The sequence below is a fragment of the Anolis carolinensis genome, chromosome 1 (genome assembly GCF_035594765.1).
Source record: "Anolis carolinensis isolate JA03-04 chromosome 1, rAnoCar3.1.pri, whole genome shotgun sequence".
In the NCBI taxonomy this organism is placed as follows: Eukaryota; Metazoa; Chordata; class Lepidosauria; order Squamata; family Dactyloidae; genus Anolis; species Anolis carolinensis.
The window spans coordinates 182,808,515-182,832,757 of NC_085841.1; the positions used below are offsets into that span (position 1 = coordinate 182,808,515).

Consider the following 24,243-nt stretch of genomic DNA (forward strand, 5'->3'; position numbering starts at 1 on the left):
GAAAAAGTGGGAGACAAGTTATGAGGAGGGGAGGAAAGCGCACTGTGTTTGGTATATTATTTGTGCTGAGTTTTATTCTCTCTTTTGGAAAAAGAGCACATGGGAATTGGATAAAAGAACATGCCAATTATATGTTTGAGCAGCACGGGAAAGAGGTAGCATTAATATATGAACACCCCCTCACCGTAGGGGATTTTTCATTTCTTCCCGATTTAATTGATGAACCACAGATTGTGTTGGAGGGATTGTCCAAGGCTCAGGAGGGTCCACCTACCGTGTTTTCTAGCATACCGCAAAGGATAAATAAAACTCGGTTTCGACGGTTTAGATACCATACCTCCACCAGGGGTTTGTGCTTCTGTTGTGGAGGATCGGGAATATGGAATTCTGAGTGGAAACACTGGGGAACTAGGCAGGCGTTCTTTTCCCGATTAGGAAATTATTCCCATTGTCGAGACCGGTTCTATCTACATGGACGATTTAATACATCTTATGTCTCACGATTAAATCTAACCGCAACCGAGTGGGCTAGCATGTATCCAGATTATCCTACATTTAGTGTGAATGATTCTATTGAGGGCCTAAAATCTTATATGAACATACTGCAACAATTAACCCAACTGAGCCTAGGTAAAAGCCTCTGTCCGTTATGGCAAATTAGGGATCCAAATCTATGGTTTTTCTTTGATAAATGGGCCACAAATTATCACCCCGGCAACTACCAGTGTGTCGGTGTGGGTTATTTGACATTCCCAGTTCAGGTCTTACACAAAAGGCATCAGCGCCTGAAACGGGACATTGTGCAAACAGGCCCTCTAGGACCAGAATGCTCGGATGAGGTCATTATTAACAAGGCCCTGTCAGGTTCAGAAGCCTCCCGTGTAGGAGGAGGCCTGATCACAGGCTTGTTGACCCTGGGTGCTTACCCAGGGATTGTAGCTCAAGCAAATCGTAGAAGTGTTCTAGGCCTGACTTGCCGCCTTGAAAAGTCCATAAATGCCACTGGTAAAATTTTCCGGGAAATCCAGTCTGAAGTAGAAGAAATCAGCCAGATGGCCCTACAGCATAAGTTGGCCCTTGACTACCTACTGGCGGCCAGGGGGGGGTTATGCGCCATGGTTAGAGGGCGTTGTGTAGTGAAATTTCATAACTTGAATAATACTATTGAAGATGACATCGAGTCATTACAAAAGTTAATTTACAATAATGTCCAGGAGATAGAAGGTTGGTCTCCCTTCTCCTGGGTGACTAGCTGGTTACCCTCAATAGAATGGTTGAAGAACATATTGTTGGTAGGGATTTTAGGATTGTTCATTGTTCTCATAGTTATGTGTTGCACTCCAATAATGATGCAAATGTGTACTAGGTGTGTCACACAATCTTTACCTGAAAAAAAGATAGCCATACTCCAAGCCAAGCGGGATTGGATGGAACCATAATGCTTTGCTTCAGCTTTTGTACATGCGCTTCGCAAAAAGAAAATGGGGGAGTGAGGCGGGAGGTTAAGGAACCCCAGGAAATACCATATATGGGCAGAGATGGCGACAGCTAGCGACCCGGGTGCATAAACTCACAGAAACATGTGACTTCTGGGAAATCATGTGTTTCTGAAGAAATGAAAGCTAAAGATAAACAAACAGCGCATGCGTACGCAGGCGCTCTGAAATGATTTGTGAGCACGGCACAAAAGAGTGCAGCCGGCCTGCTGGTCAGCATTGATTGGGCAGCGTCACAACTCTAAGCCAATGAATTTGCTTGTGGGCGGGCATAACCCGAACCCTGTAGTGTGTATAAATGTTTACTCAGCCTGCCACTGGTCGTTCCCCTGGAGAAGCACTTACTTTGTGCTAGGGGGAACCCTAGTGGCCATTAGCGAAATAAAACTGCTTTCTTGGAATTCCTTCAGTTGTCCGTCCTCCATTCCTCCACTGCGCCCAACAAGAACCGCAGCACAAAGGTTCCGCTACAATATTTGCATGTTTTTGAAATGCTAGGTTAGCAGAAGCTGACCACGGGACCTCACCCCACTCCCCAGATTCGAACTGCATACCTTTTGGTCAGCAAGTTCATCAGCTCAGCGGTTTAATCTGCTGCGCCACCAGGGGCTCCTCTCAATCCTTTACTGCCTACTAATTTTGACTTAATTAGCAGAGAAGGATCAATATACCTCAAGCTTGTTACTTAGAGTTTAAAAATTGCCAGAAAAAGAAGGGGTCCTAATGGAAACCAAGAGAAAAAGAACGGTGGACTCCATCCAACTGAGACAGCCTCCTGGAGGAACCCATGTGTGGTGGACCATTCCTCATGCCATTTTGAGAATGGATCCTTAGAAAAATGACGTCATTACCATGATCATGTTCCATTCTTCAAGGAGAGACAAATGCTACAAATAGAAATTCTTCCAAACACTGTTAAATAGTTATAGGCAAAGTTTTATTATTTATGCAGATTTAAACATTTAACTATTGTAATCTCTTTCATAAACATAACTCAAACATCGCTAGTATATTTCCATTCCATCTTTGGTTATTTGGCACCCATTGCAGATCTAGAACATCCCTTGAATCCATCATTTTAAGTGCTTCCATATTTTTCGTGGTGAACATGAAACATTAATTTCAGTGGGTGTAAAGAGATATTTAGATAGGTTTGACTTCATAATTCATATAAACCAGTCTAGTCATAAAATCTTCTCGATTTCAAATATTCTCTCTTAATAGTTAACACGGCAGAATAGCCCTTCCTTCACTTTCTATACTTTGCTATATACCAGCAAGAAAGTAATATTCCCCTGACTGCCCTGAGATAATTTGCTAACTATAATCCTATTATTAGTAATTTTAGAAACAGGTATATTGGTACTTTATTTTTCTGTGATACATATTTGTATATATCTCTTTGGCAATGAGTGTGTGAAAATATATTCACTTTTTAAAAGGAATAGTCTGTTTTGGGAACTGGGAGACAAATAGCCTGCTTTTGCAGCTAAAACTCGTTTGAGTAACACTTTTACTGCCAATTTCTCTTTTTAAAATATATCTTTGAAAAGGTTTTGTAGACATTAAAACCAATTCTCAAGTCTAGATCCCTTTTTTTCAAAATCGTACAGCAGCATTCTTTAAAAATACATCCCTTGACATTCTTATACACATACATGTACATAGAACACACATATACAAAGATTTCAACATTAAATACAGCTATATTTGGAATGGAGGGGGAAAATCCAGACAAATGCACAGAAGATGGTCATAGTAAAGATTTCCAATACAGTAATGTTCCCTTCCTAGAAAACCGAATGGGGATCGGATGCTGCTTGAAAAGCTGTCAGGAGGCACATGTTCAAGAGGGAGTTTACAGTAAACGGTGTGAGGATGGCTGTAATCTGGTCTCAGTTTTCTTAGAAGGGACAGCATGTGATTTTTAATAATATCAACGCATGTAATGTAAACAATCAAACACTGACAGACACCTTTTTTAAAAAACAGTGACATTTGTTCAACATTACGTGCACATAAGGCCTCTAACACACTAAGTAAAGCAGCATAATTTGTCTTCACAGCAAAAATATACATGTCACAGATTTACTGAAAAAAAGTACACATTGTGAGAGTACATTTGCTTGCACCTCTACTAACCACAGTGCAGCCGATATGAAAAATACACTACAAATGTGCCCTCATGTTTAAGAAGAAGCAGCCTCCGTCATTCTTTGGGCTGCTAGACTTATGTTGACTTTAGATCACTATTTTCTAAATTGTAACTGTACAAAGAACAATAAATATCACAATAGGTATATTTTTGAGTTCTCATTATGGCTTCCTAAAATGGATTTCATACTTTGAAACAGGGGATAACGATGATGAGGTCTGATCTTGTGATAGTGAATCTCTATTTTTAATTCTTCCCAGAATGTGATATATATATATATATATTGCACACACAGGATAAATGTTCGTCTAAATTTAAATATTGATACTTGTAAAAAGTCTTAAATATACAGGTCTTTATTCTTCTTGGCTGCACTGTTGTTTTCTTGACTTTATCAGTGTGCACCATTAACTTTTAACAATCCCTAACCATAAGTGAAGTCTGAACCTGAATCCAAAAGAAGTAAAAAATGTGTCCTTTTTGTAATTCAGATAATTCAGGTCACAGGAGAAATACATCCAGCACACTACTGTCAGAGAGCAAAATGTACTGCTGCTGTGATTCTGAGACAAAAAGGAAACTTATCTCATTCTGCTATGTTATATACACCTCCTCTTTTTGACATAATAGTTTGACTAGTGCATTTAAGTCTGTAGAATATAACATAATTGTATTGACCACTGCAGTCCCGTTTCCCAAACCACTTAACTGAAGTGTAATAAAGTAGAACGTGAATAATGCTTTCTGAGCAGTAACATTCTAGGTTGGTGAGAGTTTTCCAGGCTGTATGGCCATGTTCCAGAAGCATTCTCTCCTGACATTTTACCCACATCTGTGGCAGGCATCCTCAGAGGTTGTGAGGTCTGTTGAAAACTAGGCAAGGAGGGTTTCTCTATCTGGAATGTCCAGGGTGGGAGAAAGAACTATCTAAAATCAGGACAGTAAATAAAGAATTCCAGACAGGAAACAATGAGGGCCAGCTAACACCTCCCAACAAAGGATTCCCCAGGCTGGAAGCAGCCAGGCTTTGAAGCTGCAAGGCCATTCAGTGCTAATCAAGGTGGCCAATTGCAACATTCATACTTGCCTTAAATAGGCGAGAGTCCTTTCTCCCATCTTGGACATTCCACATATAAATAAACCCCACTTGCCTAGTTTCCAACAGTCCTCATAACCTTGGAGGATGCCTGCCATAGATGTAGGTGAAACATTAGGAGACAATGCTTCTGGAATAAGGCAATGCAGCCCGGAAAACACATCAACCCAGTGATTCTGGCCCTGAAAGCCTTCAACAACACATAGTAACATTCTGCTTTCTCATATAAATCTGAATATTTGTAAAAAGGCCACCCTAGCAGTTCACAAAATCAACTTATTTAACAAACTTTAAGAAGTGACATGGGGTTACATTCTCTCTTTTAAAAACAGTTGTAGTGTGTTACAGAGGCTTGATTGGTTTAAAGTGACAGAAGTGAGGTGACATTCCTTAAGTGACATTCCTTAAGAGGAACAGTTAACTACATACTTTGATTTTGCCATAACTTTTTCCTGCATAGCTTAAGAAACCATTCCCAGCTACTAGTGATATGTAATTTCAACTAAAATAACATTTTGTAAGCCAAACATGTGGCTGCCGAAAGAATTCCAATTTTAGAAATATTTAGAAACCTTCAAACATAAATTGAATGTATGTCGACATAAACTCATCAGAGTAAAAGATAATTAGGAATGGTTACATTCATCTTTCATTTAGTCTAATTGCAAATCATCCATGATTTTAAATGAATAATATACCCAAATCTCAAAGAGAGGTATAATTTATATGTGTTATGATTTTTTACACTAAGAATAACAAATATTCGAGATGAACATATTTTCATATGGTACATTCCCATTATATAGATATATTTTTCTTACACATCTCGATATTTTCCCACATTTATGCACAGCATTATCATTTACTTGTTCAATAGGGTTTACGTGTAGCGTTCAAAACAACTAATACATTATAATTCCAAACACAGATCAGAAATTATAGCAAATATTCCTCTGATCTTTGTCTGGCATTTGACATTCTGATGTTTGCTAGAATACACACAGCCATAAATAGTTCTCTAGCTTTATAGAGAACTATGTTAATGATAAATAGACTAAGTGTATGTTGATATTATATGTATAGATATATATATATTTCCTTTTTGAGCTTACAAAAATAAAACTTTAAGATACCAGATTAACATGGCCAGTCTCCAAAGAGATATTGCTCCTTTCCTGACTGATGTTTATCAATGCAATGAATTTTAGCAGACCGGTTGAGGAGCGCAAAAGGGCAAGATGTTGTAACTTAATTTTGTGCCTAGTAATGCTCCCAGTTGTTTCTCTATCTTATGGTATGCCCTGAGTCCAACATGATCTGTCCAAATTATTTCCTAAAAGACATTTGTCCGCCTGTCCCAGAGGATACAAAATGTGCTCCTCAGTGTTCATAAAGTGCTCTTCTCAATTACATACAGAGGGATATGAAGACCAGAGGCAAGTTTCTTCTGCTTCTCACATATAATCATCTATCTCCCTCCTAAATCAAACATGTGACTCATCTAGGTCAATGTCAGTCTGCCTCACCTCAACCTGTGCAAAGCTGAACTGGCTGGAAAGAAGAGGATTCTCCATTCCATTATCTTCACTGATGTGAAGGACAGTGTCTTCATGCTGCAGTAAACTGGTGGTCTCTAGGCCTGTAAAATCCTCTGTGTCAGAAAGTTGAGTGGGTGGAGGAGTGCTGTGTGCTGGCACTGGCGTTTGGTCCGAATCCTCTTCTTTTTTCTTATCCTTTTCAGCCAAAAGCGTCTCCGTCTGCAGTAAAGGAAAATTAATGGAAATCAAGTAATTTACAACAACCTTTATCCAGTCATCATAAGAGCCTAAAATATTTGTACACCTGTGGAAACAAGGCAAGTGTTTCTGTAAAACCAGAAATTAAGAATATCATTTTCAGTTCCAAGCTATCAATGTTGCTGTGTCCCCTTTTGCCCAAAACCTCTTTGTGTCATCCTAGGGCACTTCTAAACATGGCTAAAAACCTGGAAGTAACCGGGTTAAAAGGGGAGGGAGGTGGCTAAACAATTTTTAGCCAAATGCAGGCTGAATCAGGTTAACAGATGAAAAGCACGTGTTTAAAAGGTGTGCTTAAAACCCGATTCCGCCCAAAAAATGCACACTTTTGCATGACAGTATATTCCTGCATTCATGCAAAACATGTGTCTTCCTTTCCTTCCCCCTGTGTGGACTGCTCCAGTGCATGTGTTTTAAAAGCCTGAAACAGCTGATCAGGCTATCAGAACTTGAAACCTGAGACACATAGGTATCTCAAGGGAGGCACAAGTGGAAAGCAATTAGAACTCTCTGGAACTCTTTTAAACTTTATATTAAAGAGAGCATGAATAAACAATTGAGTGAAGTGAGAAATCTGCGTGTATTTACATTAAGATATTCAGATTGTGCATATGAGGTCCAGCACACAATGGAGTGATTTTTTTTTTAAAAAAAACTTCCACCAGATGTACCTTGTCTTGATCTACTTCTAGCAAAGATGTCAGAATGGCAGGTGAGCATTTCCTGGAATTGACAGGTCTGTGTGTAGACCTTTTGTCAGATCCCAGGATTTTTTGCCCCAGATTTAAAATGCCCTGAGTCAGTGGTAGAAGATTTGCTCCAGGTAAGTCACTTAAGTGAGTAGCCTCTGTGATAAATCTATAACAGAAAAAGACTACCACATATACTCATGTATAAGTCAGCCTCCTATATAAATTGAGGGCAGGGCCGGCCCCACTAATGAGGCACCTGACGCCGCCGCCTCGGGCGCAGGCCCGGGGGGGCGCCGTCAGGCTGGGCGGGAGGCGGGGCACCGCCCTGACGGTGCCCCGCCTCCCGCCCAGTGCGCCTGGAGGGACCTCCGCTGAAGTCTGGCCTGCTAGAAAAGGCCAGACGGGCGAGCGGGAGTAGTGTGGGAGGCGGGGCCAGCTCTGGCCCCGCCCCCCCGCCCAGCGTGCCCTGGCCCCTCCTCCCACGTTGCGTGGGAGGCAGGGCCAAGGCACGCTGGGCGGGGGGGGGGGGAGCGGCGTCAGAGCTGGCTCCGCCTCCCACGCTACTCCCGCTCGCCCGTCTGGCCTTTTCTAGCAGGCCAGACTTCAGCGGAGGTCCCTCCAGGCCGCGATTGCGGCCTGGAGGGACCTCCGCTGAAGTCTGGCCTGCTAGAAAAGGCCAGACGGGCGAGCGGGAGTAGCGTGGGAGGCGGGGCCAGGGCACGCTGGGCGGGGGCGGGGCCAACTCTGGCCCCGCCCCCCTCACTATTCGCCCTGGCCCCGCCTCCCACGCAGCGTGGGAGGCGGGGCCAGGGCACGCTGGGCGGGGCCAGGGCGCGGGAGGCGGGGCCGGTGGCGGGGGCGCTTTTCAGCACCCCCGCTTCACACCAAAAAATATCTCCGGCCGGCCCTGATTGAGGGCATGTTTAGGGGCCGAAAATCTGGATTTTGATATGACTTATGGATAAGTTGAGATTAAAACTCAGGAGCATGTAACAAAGGATATAAATGATGAAGCAAAAGGAAAGCAATGCCAAAGAACTTTAAAAAATCTGGAAAGCATAATTGTTTCTGCTTATCCTAAAGCTAGATGAATGAGAAGGGAGCTATGGTACATAATGGCTGTGCAATATGTGGGAGAGTTGACTAGGTGTGGACAGAGCTTAAAAACATGGTTCCATTCTGTGGAGAGGAAAAGTGTGAGCACCACCTCAGTCAGGTACCAGCTTCCTTGATGGTTGTTGCTGCCATTTCCAACCCAGGCATTCAAAAACATCAAAAGCAGCACCATGATGGCAGAAATACCGGGAAGAAGTACTTCCTTTATATTCCCCACTGGCCATTGGGTTCGGAGAGGGAAATAAATTTCCAATCCACTTAACAGTAGCATTGTCTAGCTCACATTTTGCTATTTTCTTTAGGAGAATATGAGAAACTGAGATATGTTGTAACCACAGCAATCCCTTGCAACTCTGTCAAAAAATATATATGATTTGTCTGGCATGACTTGTTTTTGAAAAACTCATGTTGACTTTTTGTGAGTGGCATTCCTTTCTATAAGGGCCCTTCCAGGCAGGCCCTATTTCCCAGGAACTGATCACAGGTTTTCTGTTTATCCCTGATTATCTGGCAGTGTGGACTCATATAATCCAGTTTAAAGCAGAAAACCTGGGATCAGATCCTGGGATATAATGCCTATCTGGCAGGTCCCTAAGTGCTTACAGATTGTCTCTGTAATTACCTGCTCCAGAATCTTTCCTGGTATTGATGTCATGCTGAGTGGGTGTTAATCATTTTGGTCCTCTTTCCCACCCACCCCCTTTTAAAGGTGGGGGACAACATTTGCCTTCCTCGATTCTGTTGGAACCTTTTCTGTTATCTAGGAATTCTCAAAAATGATTGCTAGTGGTCCTGAAATTATTTCTGCCAGTTCTTTTAATACTCTTGGATGTAGTTCATCTCATCCTTGAGACTTGAATTCACTTAGATTAGCCTGACATTCCTGTACTGCCTCTTTACCTATTATGTGCTGCATTTCCCAATTGAATCATCTGCTCCAGCCTCCCCAAGTTGAGCCCTGGTAATCTTTTGGGAAAAGTCTAAGGTAAAGAAGATGTTGAGCACTTCTGCCATTTCTCTGTCCCCTGTTAACTATTCTTGCTATTCATCAGAGAATAGCAAACATGCTTTCTACCTTTTTCATCAAATTACCTGACCAGATGAGGCTTGACTGTGGAGATCTGCCACAATAACAGCAAGTGAAGAAGTAACAGGAGGTTTATTTGCAGAATCCTGTTTGCCATCTTCTGCAGGACTGCTCCCTTTGCTGCTCGGTTGCTGGGTTCCCAGAGGTGCTGGATCAGTTTTTGAGGTTGATGCCTCTGACTGGGCTTCAGTGAATGTTACTGATCGCTTTTGATCCACTGCAATATTAAATCATATGTGACAGTGGAAGCACAAGGACATACATTTAGAAATGATCCTTTATATGTTTCAGTAGTGAATCAAAAAAGTAGAGACTTTTTTTTTTAAAGTGAGATTGGCAGGAGCAATACAATTACATTTGGGGGACTATTTCAGACAATGATCACCTTCTACCCCATTGCTTTCGTCTTTAAAAAAAAATTTTTTTTCATTTTTATTTTGAGTAAGAAACAAAAAAACACAACAGAAATCAATACAAATCATACAGTTACTAATAAAAACTGTACAATTATCATATCTTAGCAAACCCATTACCCTCCTCCCCCACACCCGTGAATCCACCAACTAAGACTTCCAGTACTATTAAATGTGGAATATATACCTTATCAAGAATCTACCCTTGTATCTTTTGTTTTAATAAATCCCCTTTGTGGCTACTTTCAGATCTGTATTTGTCTTCCTTTCCAGATATCCAAATGCCAGCCTCCATTTTTTGCAAGTATTTTATTATTTCCTCTCCGGATACCATTTGTTAGCTTGGCCATTTGAATATGTTCTAACTCTTTTTCTCCCGTTGCTTTCAATCAATTTATGCCCCCCTTTGACCACTAAAGGACTATGGGCAGGGGCGGCTGAAACTATAAGCCAGGTAAGCAACTGCAGGTGGCACAAAATCCGCTAGAGGTGACATCCACAATTACTTCGACATCAAGGAGGAGAAAGCAGCAGGGGCAGCAGCAGCAACAGGAGGACTAGGAGGAGGGCTTGCCCCACAGCTGCCCCCCAAGATCTCAACAGGTGTAAGCATCAGCAGATCCCACGCTCAGTCTCCTCCGCACCACTCAAGGGGTTCCTCTTCTGCGGCTCTGCTCCCGGTCTCAGGGTTCAGTTGGAATCTTGGGGGGTGCCTGTGGGGCGAGCCCTCCTCCTAGTCCTCCTTGTTGCTGCCTCCTGGAGCTGCCCAGAACGCTGCCTCCTCCTCCACCTACAGTTAGGCAACGGATTGCGTAGCTCCTCTGACTCTGCTCTCTTTGGTTGCATCCACACCAGGCATGGGCAAACTTCGGCCCTCCAAGTGTTTTGGACTTCAACTCCCACAATGGCCCAAAGATTAATATAGCATTAGCTGTGCATGGTGTTTTATGGAGTACAAGCTCCCCTGAGGAGTTTAGAAAAAATTAAATGCATGGAAATAGACAGGGAAAGTGGGAGAGCAGAAAGGTAAATGAGGACTGAATAGGAAAGCAAAATGTAGCTTTATGGTCGGAATCACTGAGCTGCTGTGAGTTTTCTAGGCTGTATGGCCATGTTACAGAAACATTCTCTCTTGACGTTTCCTCCACATCTATTGCAGGTATCCTCAGAGGTTGAGGTCTGTTGGAGACTGGGGAAAAACCTACAGCCCAAAAAACCTACAGCAATCCAAAAAATACACTGCTTTCTCAAAATGTTAATTGTTCCCCCATCAGTGTTTCTTTGTATTGACTCCTTTATTTTTCAGTGATTAGTTTGGGGGGGGGGGGAGTGCCAAAATACTATTTGCTTACACATGAAAATTACCTAGTGCTGTCCCTGACTATGGGAAATGCCTGCCAGCAGATAACATGTAGGCTGGGAGGAGGTCATTGCACAAAGGTGGGACTGGATATCTCCTTCCATCTTAAAGGACATACACTGCAATAACAGGCGTGTATCCCTATGCATTTCACCAAGAGGACTCCAGCCATGATACTTAACAGGGGGAGATCTTCTTTCTAAGCTGTTTTCCCAATGGAGGGGTTAGCACTGTAACTGTCATTTCCACAGGGGGAGATCAACCAGCACAAAAAAGAATGAAACCAGAACGGGGTGACAGTGTAAACCTTGGAAAAAACCAGTGACACATATTATTGTTTTTTACTGCTACTCGTTGCCTGATAATTGTAACGTGAGGAAAAGTACAGTAATGGCAGTTTGTTGGTGGAAACATAAATTGCCAAAAATAGAAATTTCTTATAAAAAAGAAACAAACTAGCCTTGGATAAATGTTTGCTCACCGGTTGGTTTTGCTTTTGGTTGGATGCTTCTACGTGTAGTAGAGAGTCGTGCTCCATGACGGCTACGTGGTTCAGTTTGGGTTTTCTGACGTGATAAAAGCGGTCTCCTTAGCTAGAAAATAGAAAGCAGTACAAACAGTTCTCAAATATTTTTCACTGTGGATATTGTTCTATTTGTATCAACGTGCTTATCTATCAGATGTAATAAGGCATTTGAACCAACTAGTGTTAATATGGTTTATCCTTAATCTCTTTCATGAAGAGTAGACATTAGGAAGGGGTCTCCATGCTGTAGTTTGACTGTCTACTACAGTGCTTTTCAACCTATGGGTCCCCAGATGTTTTGGCCTTCAACTCCCAGAAATCCTAACAGCTAATAAACTGGCTGGGATTTCTGGGAGCTGTGGGGCAAAACACCCGGGGACCCACAGGTTGAGAACCACTGTTCTACTAGATTACTGCAGCTGTCAAACTGTAAAATGAGATGGCTCCTGACAAAGTGTAAGACACTCAGGACTGGATTCTGTTTTGCATGCATGTAATTGGTTGAGGCAGATTCTCCCTTCTTCTAGCCCAGGTGTACAGATTTAGATCTGGATCCAATCCTCCAAATCTTGCTATGCAATATGGTTCTGCTACAAAACAGTCAGCTTTAGTCATGCATGCTCCTTCAATAAACCTTCTCAGCCTACTTAAGAACTCTGAAAAATCTCCGTGTCATGAATGAAAAAACACCTCTTTCCACAAAAGGAAGTGCCAGAACTTTTAAAGACAGATACTTTTAAAGAAATATAGAATGATAAACTGCCCTGAATCCCTTCAGGGAGAGAGGGCGGGTTATAAATAAAATCTTATATTATCATTATTATAAATCAAGTGAGAAAAGCAGGAACTCCTAAAGATCGTGCAGCGCTTCTTCTGAATGGAAAAAGTTAAACTACAGTCTCTAGAGCAGTGGTTCTCAACCTGGGAATCCCAGATGTTTTTGGCCTACAACTTCACGAAATCCCATCCAGTTTACCAGCTGTTAAGATTTCTGGGAGTTGAAGGCCAAAAACATCTGGGGACACCAGGTTGAGAACCACTGCTCTAGAGCTTCCCACACATACACCATGACCATTTCAGTATACTATATCCAAATATAGAAGAAACGGGAAATAATGGATCCAAGATTACAGTACAAAATTTCAACTTAGAAGGAACTCTTGTGCTTTAATGCACTGGTTCTTAAACTGTGGGTCCCAACTCCAAATGGGGTCCCCCTTAGTTCATTGTTAGAATCCCCCAAAAATAGCAACAGTAAAAGGTTTCTGAATGTCACCTAGTGGCTGTTCTAGACATCTATATGAATTGGTTGTGCAGTGTTTACAGTGGGCTCTGCAGAAGATGCTTAAGCTGTACTTCATAAAAAGAAAAATCACCCTGTTTACCAAGCCTTGCAAATGTTAATCTGTTATCAGTAAATGTTTGATTTTTATAACTATTTTATATATCCGGTGTTGTAGCCTGGTCAGATTCTGCGTGCTCAGATGAGGAAGGGGGTGCTGGGATATATTCAGTGGATCCAGAGGAGGATAGAAGTGGCCTGGAGAAAGTTGTTTTGAAATCTTCTGGCAGTGCCCATGAGACTGGAAAAAGTGATATCAGTTCTCATGAGAAGTGTAGGCTGAGAGAAATGTGGGAAATGAATATTTTTCTAGGTCAAGGCAAACAAAGACAAGACTCACTTTCCCCAGAGACTTAGAGATATGGAGAGGAAAAGCAGGTGTGTGAGGAATGATGTCATGGAAGGGATTGGGGCCTTTTAAAGTGTTTTCTGTTGGTACAAACCTTTATGACAGCAAAGTATCTAGGTGAACAGTTCTTGGTCCTACATTTTTGGAATTCATGTATTCAAGTTTCTAAATGTGTTCCTGTTTCAAGTTCATGTGTGGCATAGATTGACTGTCTTGGATTCATGCTATCTGATTTATGGATATATTTGTGGATTGACTCTTGAGACTGTCTTTGAAAGGATTTTGGACTCTTGGCTATTTTGGAAATACCTTTTGGGACCTTGATTCTCTTTTTTAGATTGGCTTATTTTTATATCCTCTGCTTTCAATAAACTTTTACTTACTGGATTATCTGGACAGAGTGTGGTTTGTGGTGAAAAGGATTTTCAGGGCTCTAGTGCAACACCCAGTTCAAGTAAAAAATTTTCAGGCGGAATATGGTTGAGACTGGAAAATTTTACAAAGACCTGTTCTATTGCATCAGATATTTATAACAGGTACCTTCAATATCAAACTGATATCTATGGCACAGGTTTAGATTAATTAGTTTATCTAATAGAGCAACCATGTTGCAAACTTACCTGCCTCAATCCTCTTTTTCTCCCTAATGGTTGCTGAAGAAGGAGATTGTGGTGTCCAGGTTCACTTTGCACACTGGCTACCCTGTTGAACATCAAAAGTGTTGTCACTAATATAGAAGAATGTAGATTTTACAGCTACAGGCAGTTTTCCCCCCGCAAATGTTAATAGACATTAATGACATAGTCACTTCAAAGATTATGCCACCTTTGAAGGTTAAGAGAGAACATTTATTAGGTTTGGGACTGGGCTAGGAGGAAAATGGCATTCACAACTATGCCACGTATACTGGTACTATCTTATTGTCAAAACTGAGATCTTAGTGCTCAGCTATGCTGTTATGAAACCTATTCCAAACAGGCGCATTTCTGTATGATAAATGACAAGAACAAGATAACAATAAGGTTACTAGTTTGGTATTCACATCAGTGTTTAAAAATATTTAGTAAACAGGTTGAAAAATAGGTTTTAGTAATTAATTTTAATTGGTACTCCATATTTTTGCATAACTTTAACTCGGTTTAGAACAACACAAACAATGAACACAATGGACAACATTGTAATTCACATAATGAGGATGAAATTTAATGGAGGGAGCACATTGAACACAAGCCCCCAGTGCCATTGTAGCTAGGGAATAAAGTAAGCATGTTATGTGGAAGGTTTTTTTAAAATAAATAAATAAATAAATTGATTCCACACATCCACAACTGAAAATAAATTATCTATATTAACAACAAGTGAACAGTACAACAACCATATCCACAAGACCAGTATATGTGGTTTCTTTTATCCATTCTCAACAAAATATGTTCTCTGTAGGTATTTTCTAGGTCTTTCAACATTACTCTATGGCATTCTTCAGGCAAAAGTCCTTCATTTTAATAGAGCTCAGTATTATATGCCATTTCACATATCCACGTGAAGTCTAGGAATACAGTAGAATCTCGCTTATCTAAACTTCGCTTATCTGACCTTCCATCTTATCCAATGCCTCCCACTCCCCTTTTCCTCCAGCATTTCCCCTTTAGAAGCTATGTCTTTCTTCCCCATTTTGGCCGGTACCATTGTGCGGACTCCAAAAGAGGAGCCAGAGCATAATGGTTCTGTCTCTTCCCACCCTCTGCGCACAGCAATGGTTTAGTCTGAGTTGGAAGGAGGGGCCATAGCTACACGGGAGTTTGTAGGAAATATGGGAAGAGAAGAGAAAAAAATGAAGGTGGGCAGTTGTCTTGAGGATTTGTGTAAGCGTACTATCTACCTTTTCATTACAATTTCTTGTTTGTTGTTCTTTTTTTCCATCAGTGGTGAGTGAATTCTCTCCTTGTGTCTAGAAAACCAAACAGAAGGAGAACTCACTCACCATTTATCTCTACCAGGATAGAGATATGGACTTCAACTCCAAGAAACCTCTGTATTATCCGTCATTTTCATTTATCCGATGTTCTGCCAGCCCGTTTATGTCGGATAAGTGAGACTCTACTGTATATCCTCCTGCAGATATGGGGGTTTTATGGTACTCTCAAAACTAAACAGACGTTTATGGCCTATTACACCACACATATGCTAAATTCGGACATGTTCTAACCATGCTCTTCACTTCTGCTTGAATCTTTTTATATTGCATAGTTTAAACTGTTGAATAAAAATTGTTCATGTAAGAGTGCTTGCCAGCATTCTTAGTGGAAAGAACTGAAAGATAATTAATTTTACTGGTGTTTATTACTTGAATGAACTACTTTTTAATTAGATAGTGCTAAATTATGGAAGAGGGACCCACTTTGGGTTCCTATTTAGCATGCATTGTTTCCTATGTAATAAATACTAATGCTGACATTGTCCCCTTGTTTTAATGGGTGCTTCTTAAATTTTGTAGTGTATTACAACCCAGGGAAACTCAGTGTGGTAATTTGTAAATGATACTTTATCAAAATCGGAAGCAGAGTGCTAGAAAACATGACACTGAGGTGTTACATTTCCCTCAGATGAATACATCTACTGTTTATACTTCTAGATATATTGGATCTTTCTGCAGCAATTTAGCAATCAGCACTAACCATTTGTGTTCTAACTATGATTGCAAGGAATATAGTACATTTTCTACTTCATTAATCTCTGTTCCACTCCCTTATTTTGCAGGACTAAAGGAAAAGTAATCACCTCCTGCTGACAGATGGTACTGTTTATTCATTGCTTCCAGGAAAAGTGACAAGAACACGTAGAAGCAGTGTTTGTGAATACTACAGCAACATGAACTCTTATCACCATTTTTCTCATTTCCAGGTAATGTGTTGTTTTCTTCCCATTCCACCCTCAGCTTTGCTATGAGCCCTTTCCAAATTGTTCCTTCTAGTGGTAAACATTATACACTAAAAAAAATCTCAGTTAAAGCTGAAAACCCTTTTTACACAACATTTCATAGGACAAAATTACCAGAGGAACTATTCACCTTAAGAAAAACAACTTATGGAAAGTGGCAAACACAGACCAATTGGGAAGCAAACATGTATCAGAAGATGCAGACAAGTGTTTTTAAAGCAATGCTTCCATGAGCCCTAAAGGTTTTGAAATAATTTTGAAGATACTAGCTAAAATTAGCTCTTCTACTGCTAAAAAATTACTTGTGACTACAATGCCTATTCCTCCAGAAGAGTGGTTCTCAACCTGAGATCCCCAGATGCTTTTGGCCTACAACTCCCAGAAATCCCAACCAGTTTATCAGCTGTTAGGATTTCTAGGAGTTGAAGGCCAAAAACATCTGGAGACCCCAGGTTGAGAGCCACTGCTCCCGAATACACAGGTCAATCTGGCCCGCCACACCAATCTGGCCCATGAAGCTTTCAATGTCAGGGCAACATAATTACATTTAAACAATCTTGCAACTCCGAATGGCCCATTGAAGGCAACCATAAAGTTGATGTGGGCCTTGGTGAAAATGAGTTTGACACCCCTGCTCTAGAACTAGAGGAAAATGGAATTTTGTGCATGTATTTGAAGTGCGTTTAAGCACTGAGCTGGAGACCGAAAGGTCCCAGGTTCAAACCCCGGGAGCTGCATGAGCGGCTGCTGTTAGCTCCAGCTCCTGCCAACCTAGCAGTTCAAAAACATGCCAATGTGAGTAGATGAATAGGTACCGCTCCGGCAGGAAGGTAACGGCGCTCCATGCAGTCATGCCAGCCACATGACCTTGGAGATGTCTATGGACAACGCAGGCTCTTCAGCTTAGAAATGGAGATGAGCACCAACTCCCAGCATCGGTCACGACTGGACTTAACGTCAGGGGAAACCTTTACCATTACCACTGTAGCAATTTATCACCTGGGTTTACTTACTATAAAATAACACACACCTTGCAATTCATTGCTAGCTTTTACTAAACTCTTATAGACAGATATTTATCCAGTTTCTGTATGAATACCTCCAAGGCAGAAGATTCAATAGCTTCCCTTGTCACACTACACAACCTCATGTCAGTTTCCCTAGTGATTTACTTACATTGATTTTGTTACATATTAAATCTATTGTTTCTACTCTTACAAGAAGCAAAATGAGTCATCTGTTGTTTCCATTCACCTAATTGCTGTCTTTAAAGTATTGATTTTTCAAAATGAGTTGTTTTGCAGCTCTGTGTAATATAAATTATCCATTCATTACAGTTACAAGCCTTTTTATCATTATTCACTTGCTTCCCTTGAGTTTATAACTAGGCCCCAGAGTGCAAAACATCAATAGTGATATCTAGAAAATAATCCAACAACAATCATTGTTCAGCACCAAAGGTCATTATGATCTGATTCAAAACTCTATACCAGCACACAGTAACTATACAAAGAATGGTTTGTAAAGGGGAGAGAAGTGTTTGTAGAACTGTAGATGGGGTACAACCACCTTTACAGGGCCATCCCAAAGGAATCTAAAGTGACTTAACACATGGCCAGCTGCTTGCTGCAATCCTATGTTAGGGCCCTTCCAGACAGGTCCTATATCCCATGATCTGATCCCAGGTTTTTTGGTTATCCCAGATTATCTGGCAGTGTGGACTCATATAATCCAGTTTAAAGCAGAAAACCTGGAATCAGATCCTGGGATATAGGGCCTGACTGGAAGGACTCTTAAGATTGCTGGTTTGTGAATGCTCCCATGAGTTCCAATTTTGATGCTGTTGAACATTCATAAGCACTTGATACCAAAATGGGAAGCAACTGTTTTGCTGAATTCTATCCAGCACTAAATAAGGAACTGTTTGTTTATCTTAGGGATCATGCTGCCTGCCATCCCTCATGAAATGCCACATCTTTTTCTATGCATCAGGGACACAGCTTGTGTCTTTTAAGTGGCTGCAAATAATACTTATTCTCATGCTTTTTCTCCAAAAAGGAGTACTCTCTTGAGAGGCGTACTTGCAAAATTGGCCCTATATTTTTATCAGCCTTTCAAAACTGAAGTGAAAACAGCAAGCAATAGCCCCGGATGCTGTTCAGTTAATGTAAAATATGTAGAGTCCTGTACAGATTTTACTTTAAACTAAAAGGCTTTATTTACATTGCAAAAAGCGGATGTCCTGCTGATGTCTACAAAGAAGCTGAAGCTTCATGCATCTTTTAAAAGGCATCGCCTGTTCCTTCTTTGTTTGTGTTCTTTTAGCATTAGGGTCATCTTCTTTTAGTGCCATTTTTTCTGGTACAAACCCCATCATTAGAATGTCTACCTAAGGAACTGCAATTTCTCCCATCTCTTGTTCATTGCAAACAAGATTTTTTTGAGATTTATCAGTTGCCTGTTATGCATAAGAGCCTCCCAGTGTAGAAGAATTGGTTCTTGAAAAACCTCTGCCAATGGAACTTCCTTAGTTCTTGCAGGTGGCTTAGGAACAAAACCCACACTTTGAATCCTATTAGACTTACCTGATCTTCTGGAATTGATATGTTATCTTGCTTCACAATTTCTAATCAAAATATTTCATATATTGTAATCATAATGTTTCTATCTCAACACTTTATCCAAAATTCTCTACATTCAAAAACTAATGTGGGAGTATTTCAGCTTGCAAGTTCAGTAAAAAAATTCTAATCTTCATTGGCAACTATGACAGCATCTCCCATCATATTCCACTGTCTAAATCCTCAAAAAATCTAGTCTCAGTTCTCTATCTTTCTGTCTAGATAGCTGGAAACACTTATCCTGAGGCCAATCATTTTCTGTGTGCTCTTCATCTGCATTTATTTGATTATCTTTAATACTTTCCATCATTCTCTTTTGAAAGGCATTAATTGGAATTTGCAGCACTTGCACTCAAATTAAAATGAACTGAACTGTTTCCAATAAAATAGAATACAATTCATTTGTTCCTTCAAGTGATACCCATTAATTGGAAAACGAGGAATAGAGGTATATAAATCAATACTATTTTGAGGTTCATAAGCACTGGTTGCTTAAAAGTTAATACATATTTCAATAAAGTGCTGTTGGTAGTAGCAGACAAATACGACTCACCCTCTTTATTGATGAAATATTTACTCATTTCTTGAACTGATGGTTGGGATGTGTGAACTCTGGGAGAATTTTATCCTATATGATGTGTGTGTGTGTGTGTGTGTGGGGGGGGGGGGTAGAATACTTTGCTTGTGAACATTTACCTTTTCTTGTGCCTGTGTAGAAAACTAGTCATGATGAAATAGCAAGTGTTTCCTATCTGTTGAATCTTCCTGCTGCCCTGGGAAACTCCCTTCCAATATAGAATCATTGAGTTGGAAGAGACCTCATGGGCCATCCAGTGCAACCCCCTGCCAAGAAGCAGGAAAATCACATTCAAAGCACCCCTGACAGATGGCCATCCAGCCTCTGTTTAAAAGCCTCCACCACACTCCGCGGCAGAGAATTCCACTGCTGAACAGCTCTCATAGTTAGGAACTTCTTCCTCATGTTCAGGTGGAATCTCCTTTCTGTAGTTTGAAGCCATTCTTCTGTGTTGTAGTCTCCAGGGGAGCAATAAACAAGCTTGCTTCCTCCTACCTATGACTTCCCCTCATATATTTGTACATAGCTATCATGTCTCCTCTCAGCCTTATCTTCTGCAGGTTCTTTAAGCTGCTCCTCATAGGGCTTGTTCTCCAGACCCTTGATCATTTTAGTTGTCCTCCTCTGGACACATTCCAGCTTGTCATCATCTCTCTTCAATTGTGGTGCCCAGAATTGAGCACAGTATTCCAGCTGTGGTCTGACCAAGGCAGAATAGAGGAGTGGTCAGAGTGGTCAGACCTTTTTTAACTGTCAAGTGACCCTGTGATTTTACAGGAGTGGTGTCCCTTTTCTTAGCTGCACTGCTCACCTTGTCCACACTCTTATTCTCTAATCCTTCTACGTTACAGTTTTTATTCAGTATTCTACCTCATCCTAAACCTCTCTGATGCTATTTTCTTTTCGCTTCTGCTGCTGCAGCAAATAAATCTCTCTACCACATTCAGTTTGTTTAGAAATATTTCCCAGTGCTGCTTCAAAAGCGTACTTGGAGGTTTGTGCACTGGCAGTCAGCGGAGCCTTTTGTAACAACATTTTAGAGACGTTGAGTAGTAGTCTACAGTTTTGTAAAAGATCAAGACAAACTAAAAGGCTGAGTAATGAAGAGAAAACTCTAAGATAGATCTTACAAATATGGAAATAGACAAAGCTATAATGGTTGAAGAAAGAGAACTGGAAAGTTTTGAAACCGACAAGGCAGGGTAGAAAAATCAGTGGAAAAAAGGAAGGAGAACTCAATGCCCAAAAATGATTTTACATCACATCTCTCCTGCCTCTGGTGATGGAGAATGTAATCTACATAAATGTAAATGTTTCTCTGCCCTATCTGGACACTTTTTTAGTTCATAAGTAACCATATATAACACAACTGGCATAAGAAGCAAATAATTCTTAGGATCCCAATTCCATGTGCTTACGGGAATAATTTTTAGGCTCCATTTCCATGTGCTTATGGGAACCCCACGGATGCTATTGGACAACGTAAAGACACTTCCAGTGGGACTCCGTAGTACTCAGTTTCCTAAGTGCATGGAAACAGAGCCCAAAAACTGTCTGCAGGAGTTGAGTGTTACCTGACTCCAAGCAGCAGACTGCATGGGGAAGTGGGGAAAAGATGAGGGAAGGTGCAGTAAGCACGTTGGATGGATGGCCATCCCAGAAGATAGAGAAACACGGGAGGGAATGGGGTAAGACATTTCCCTCCACTTCCCCTGACTTCCCCCACTTTCCCCACACCTGTCTTAGACAAGAGCAGGACCAATTAGGATTAAGTAGATATTTTTATAAGGTGCTCCTTGTCATTTCTATGCAAGTACTAATCATCACTGTATGTTGTCCTCTATAAGTGACTACTTGTTCCTACCTGTAGCTAAGTTTTCTAATTAATTCAGTAGATTTAATTCATTGAAAGACATGTTTTTTACCAACTCAGCATGAACGACAAGTTATATTTAGTCATTTTTTTCACAGGGCAATAATATCCAAGTCTACTCTGAAGTTATTATCACCAAGGTCTAGGTGACTTACTCCCAAGTTAGTAGGACTGCTACCTTCATTTTGTATTCATGCACATTACATCCCTTTGTCTCCAAACTACTTGTCTCACCCACCCATACTTGGATGCCACCGCCAATCTGAGATGGATCCATCTGCTAAGGCAAGAGATGCAAGCACAAAGGATTTCATGAATCATGAGAATGATTGATATGACACATCCAGTGACACATAATTTCCTATTCTAAAAATCTACGACAAAAACAAAACAAAGATTACACAAATTAATCCCTCTCAACATTTCCTCATCTTTAGAAAACTGTGCTAAGGAAAGCAGTAGTCTTAGGATTGTTGAAAAGGGGGTTACATTCCTGTAGTGAAGCAAAGACTTTGAGAAATATAAATAAGATGTCTTCCCTGCTACTGAGGTCAGTTGAGAGGTATCAACACAACAGAACAGCAAGAATGATTAAAATGACTGAGCTGAGTGTTAAAGGTGCAGTCCTCCCTTTCATATACCGAAATTAATATCCCGTACCTTTAAAGCGTAGCAGTGTTACTGCTTTTGCACAAGATTTCCTTAATAGTGAGTGGCATCGGAAGATTTTTAAACATAGAATCATACAGAAATTGTTGCTTTCTTTGAAAGTGAAAGGATATAGCCTGATCATACATTTTAATAATGAAAAGTAATATAAAAAGCCACTTTTTTTTTTAGAAACGAGGTGGGGATTATTTTAACAAGTAGAGGTGACAGAATTCCTTCATAATTAAAACATAAAATATATTACAAAATCTCCCAGTTATCTCTTAGTACACTATAGAAACTAAGCAAAGGTTTTACATTTGAAAGCTTCCAGTTGATATTGAAAATATTAATCAAATAAAGTGGGGTGAGTGTGTTATCTCTGCAGTAAAAACCATATAAAAGAAGAGTGAGAGAAATCTTGCAGACAAAACCTATTGCCTTAGCTTGCCATGTTTTGGGTTACGTTTCATTTACATTTACAATGGGTCCCCGTGGGGGAGAAGAGCAGTATATAAATTAAACAAATAAATTTCATTATTATTATTAATTATTATTTCTCTTCTCATAAAATTTGCTGTTCCATCTAAGCTCAGCATGAAATAGGGTTGCTACACCTTTGACGTGCAGGCCTGATCATCAATGAAGAACAAGAAACAGGAATGGAAAGAGAGATAATCGAGGATGAGTAAGAAAGACAGTGATAACAGGAGCAGAGTGTTCCCAGCACAGACACTGACAGACAGGTAGGGTAAACACTGTACCTAGAGAGGCTGCCCTCAGCGGCCAGGCCCTGGGAGTCATCAAGGACATTGGGTTCACTGCAGGAAGGGCAGGGAGGTGAGGCGTTTAGGGAAGAAAATATGTTTTTAAAGCATGCAATTGTCTCTGCGTTCAAAGAAAAGAAGTATCAGAAGGTAAATTGAGGGGAAAAGGGACAGAAATGGTTTGGCCTCACACCTGGCTTAAAAAAGATCAAGAAGCAAAACTTTTTTTTTGGGGGGGGGGCTACTCATCTGGTCTAAAATGCTTCAATATAGGTTGTGAGGCATATAGCTGTGCCAGTTTGCACAATTGGTCATATGGGTCATTCTCACATCAAGAAAAGGAAGACCTAGAAGTTTCTAAAATCCTTGTGTCCCCTCCTTTTGCTCTACTTACTGTTGGTTCCTTTTAAAATGCCCCATTTTACCTCCCCTGATATTTTCACTGACCTTACTGAATACCACAACTCTTGAAGGAACAAGAATCCTATTGAGAGGCATGAACAGATAGACACCAGTACGTTACTTATACCCATTTCTGTTCAAAGCTTACTCAGACTCACAGCTGTGGGTCCTGACCCACATGGGGTCCCCTTCACTCAATGTTGGGGACACACAAAACATGGCAACAGTAAACCTAGTGGCTGTTTTAGACATTTACATGAATTTGTTAGCAAGAACATGCAGTGTTTACAATGGACTCTGCAGGAAATGCTTCAGCTGTACTTCATAAAAAGGATAACCAGCCTTTTCAGTTTTATATACCATCTACACCCATGTTGTGCAAAAATGTCTTGGGTGGTGGCAGTGAGAAAAGAGTAAGAAGCCCTGCTCTAGCTACCAGGCTCGCACAATCAAATACCTACATACTCCACATCCACAAATAGTCAAACAGCATCCCATAGTTTCAGTTCAGGGCAGCAGGGCACCTAGGACACTGCTGGAAATTGGAGAGGAATACATCAAAGTCTACTTGATTGCCTACTCTCCAGGCCGCAATCATGGAAATATAATTAGTACCCACTTAATTACATTAAGATAGAGCCATCAACGGGCAGAACATATAACATGGAGCACAAAATTTCTCTGCCAGTAGGGACAGTGGGCATCAACCTTCTAAGTCAGTGATTCTCAACCTGGGGTCCCCAGATGTTTTTGGCCTTCAACTCCCAGAAATCTTAACAGCTGGTAAACTGGCTGGGATTTCTGGGAGTTGTAGGCCAAAAACATCTGGGGACCCTAGGTTGAGAACCACTGTTCTAAGTTCTCCCCATGAGCTTTCAGTGCTGCAAATTCTTGTCTTTCCATGAGACTTTTAATCACACGGCATTCGTTTCATCTTGTAATTTACGTGTCTCCTGTCTGTCTATTGCAAGGAATGCTGCCTACAATTCT

General features: G+C 40.8%; 1 protein-coding gene across 11 annotated transcripts in view; it reads right to left on the reverse strand.

Moving 5' to 3' along the window:
- Window positions 1–2,411: 2,411 nt before the first annotated feature.
- Window positions 2,412–24,243, reverse strand: part of unc80 (unc-80 homolog, NALCN channel complex subunit) — a 195,712-nt gene continuing 173,880 nt past the window's right edge. For 9 of the 11 annotated variants that reach the window (XM_062961169.1, XM_062961161.1, XM_062961141.1 and 6 more), the window contains 5 exons: window positions 22,849–22,905; window positions 14,049–14,130; window positions 11,693–11,804; window positions 9,444–9,655; window positions 2,412–6,504 (listed from right to left, as the gene is read on the reverse strand). In XM_062961169.1, coding sequence (XP_062817239.1) covers window positions 6,232–6,504; window positions 9,444–9,655; window positions 11,693–11,804; window positions 14,049–14,130; window positions 22,849–22,905 — 736 coding nt within the window. In that variant the 3' untranslated portion in view covers window positions 2,412–6,231. The remainder of the gene's footprint in view (window positions 6,505–9,443; window positions 9,656–11,692; window positions 11,805–14,048; window positions 14,131–22,848; window positions 22,906–24,243) is intronic. The other 2 variants (XM_062961199.1, XM_062961148.1) reach the window with 1 other exon arrangement.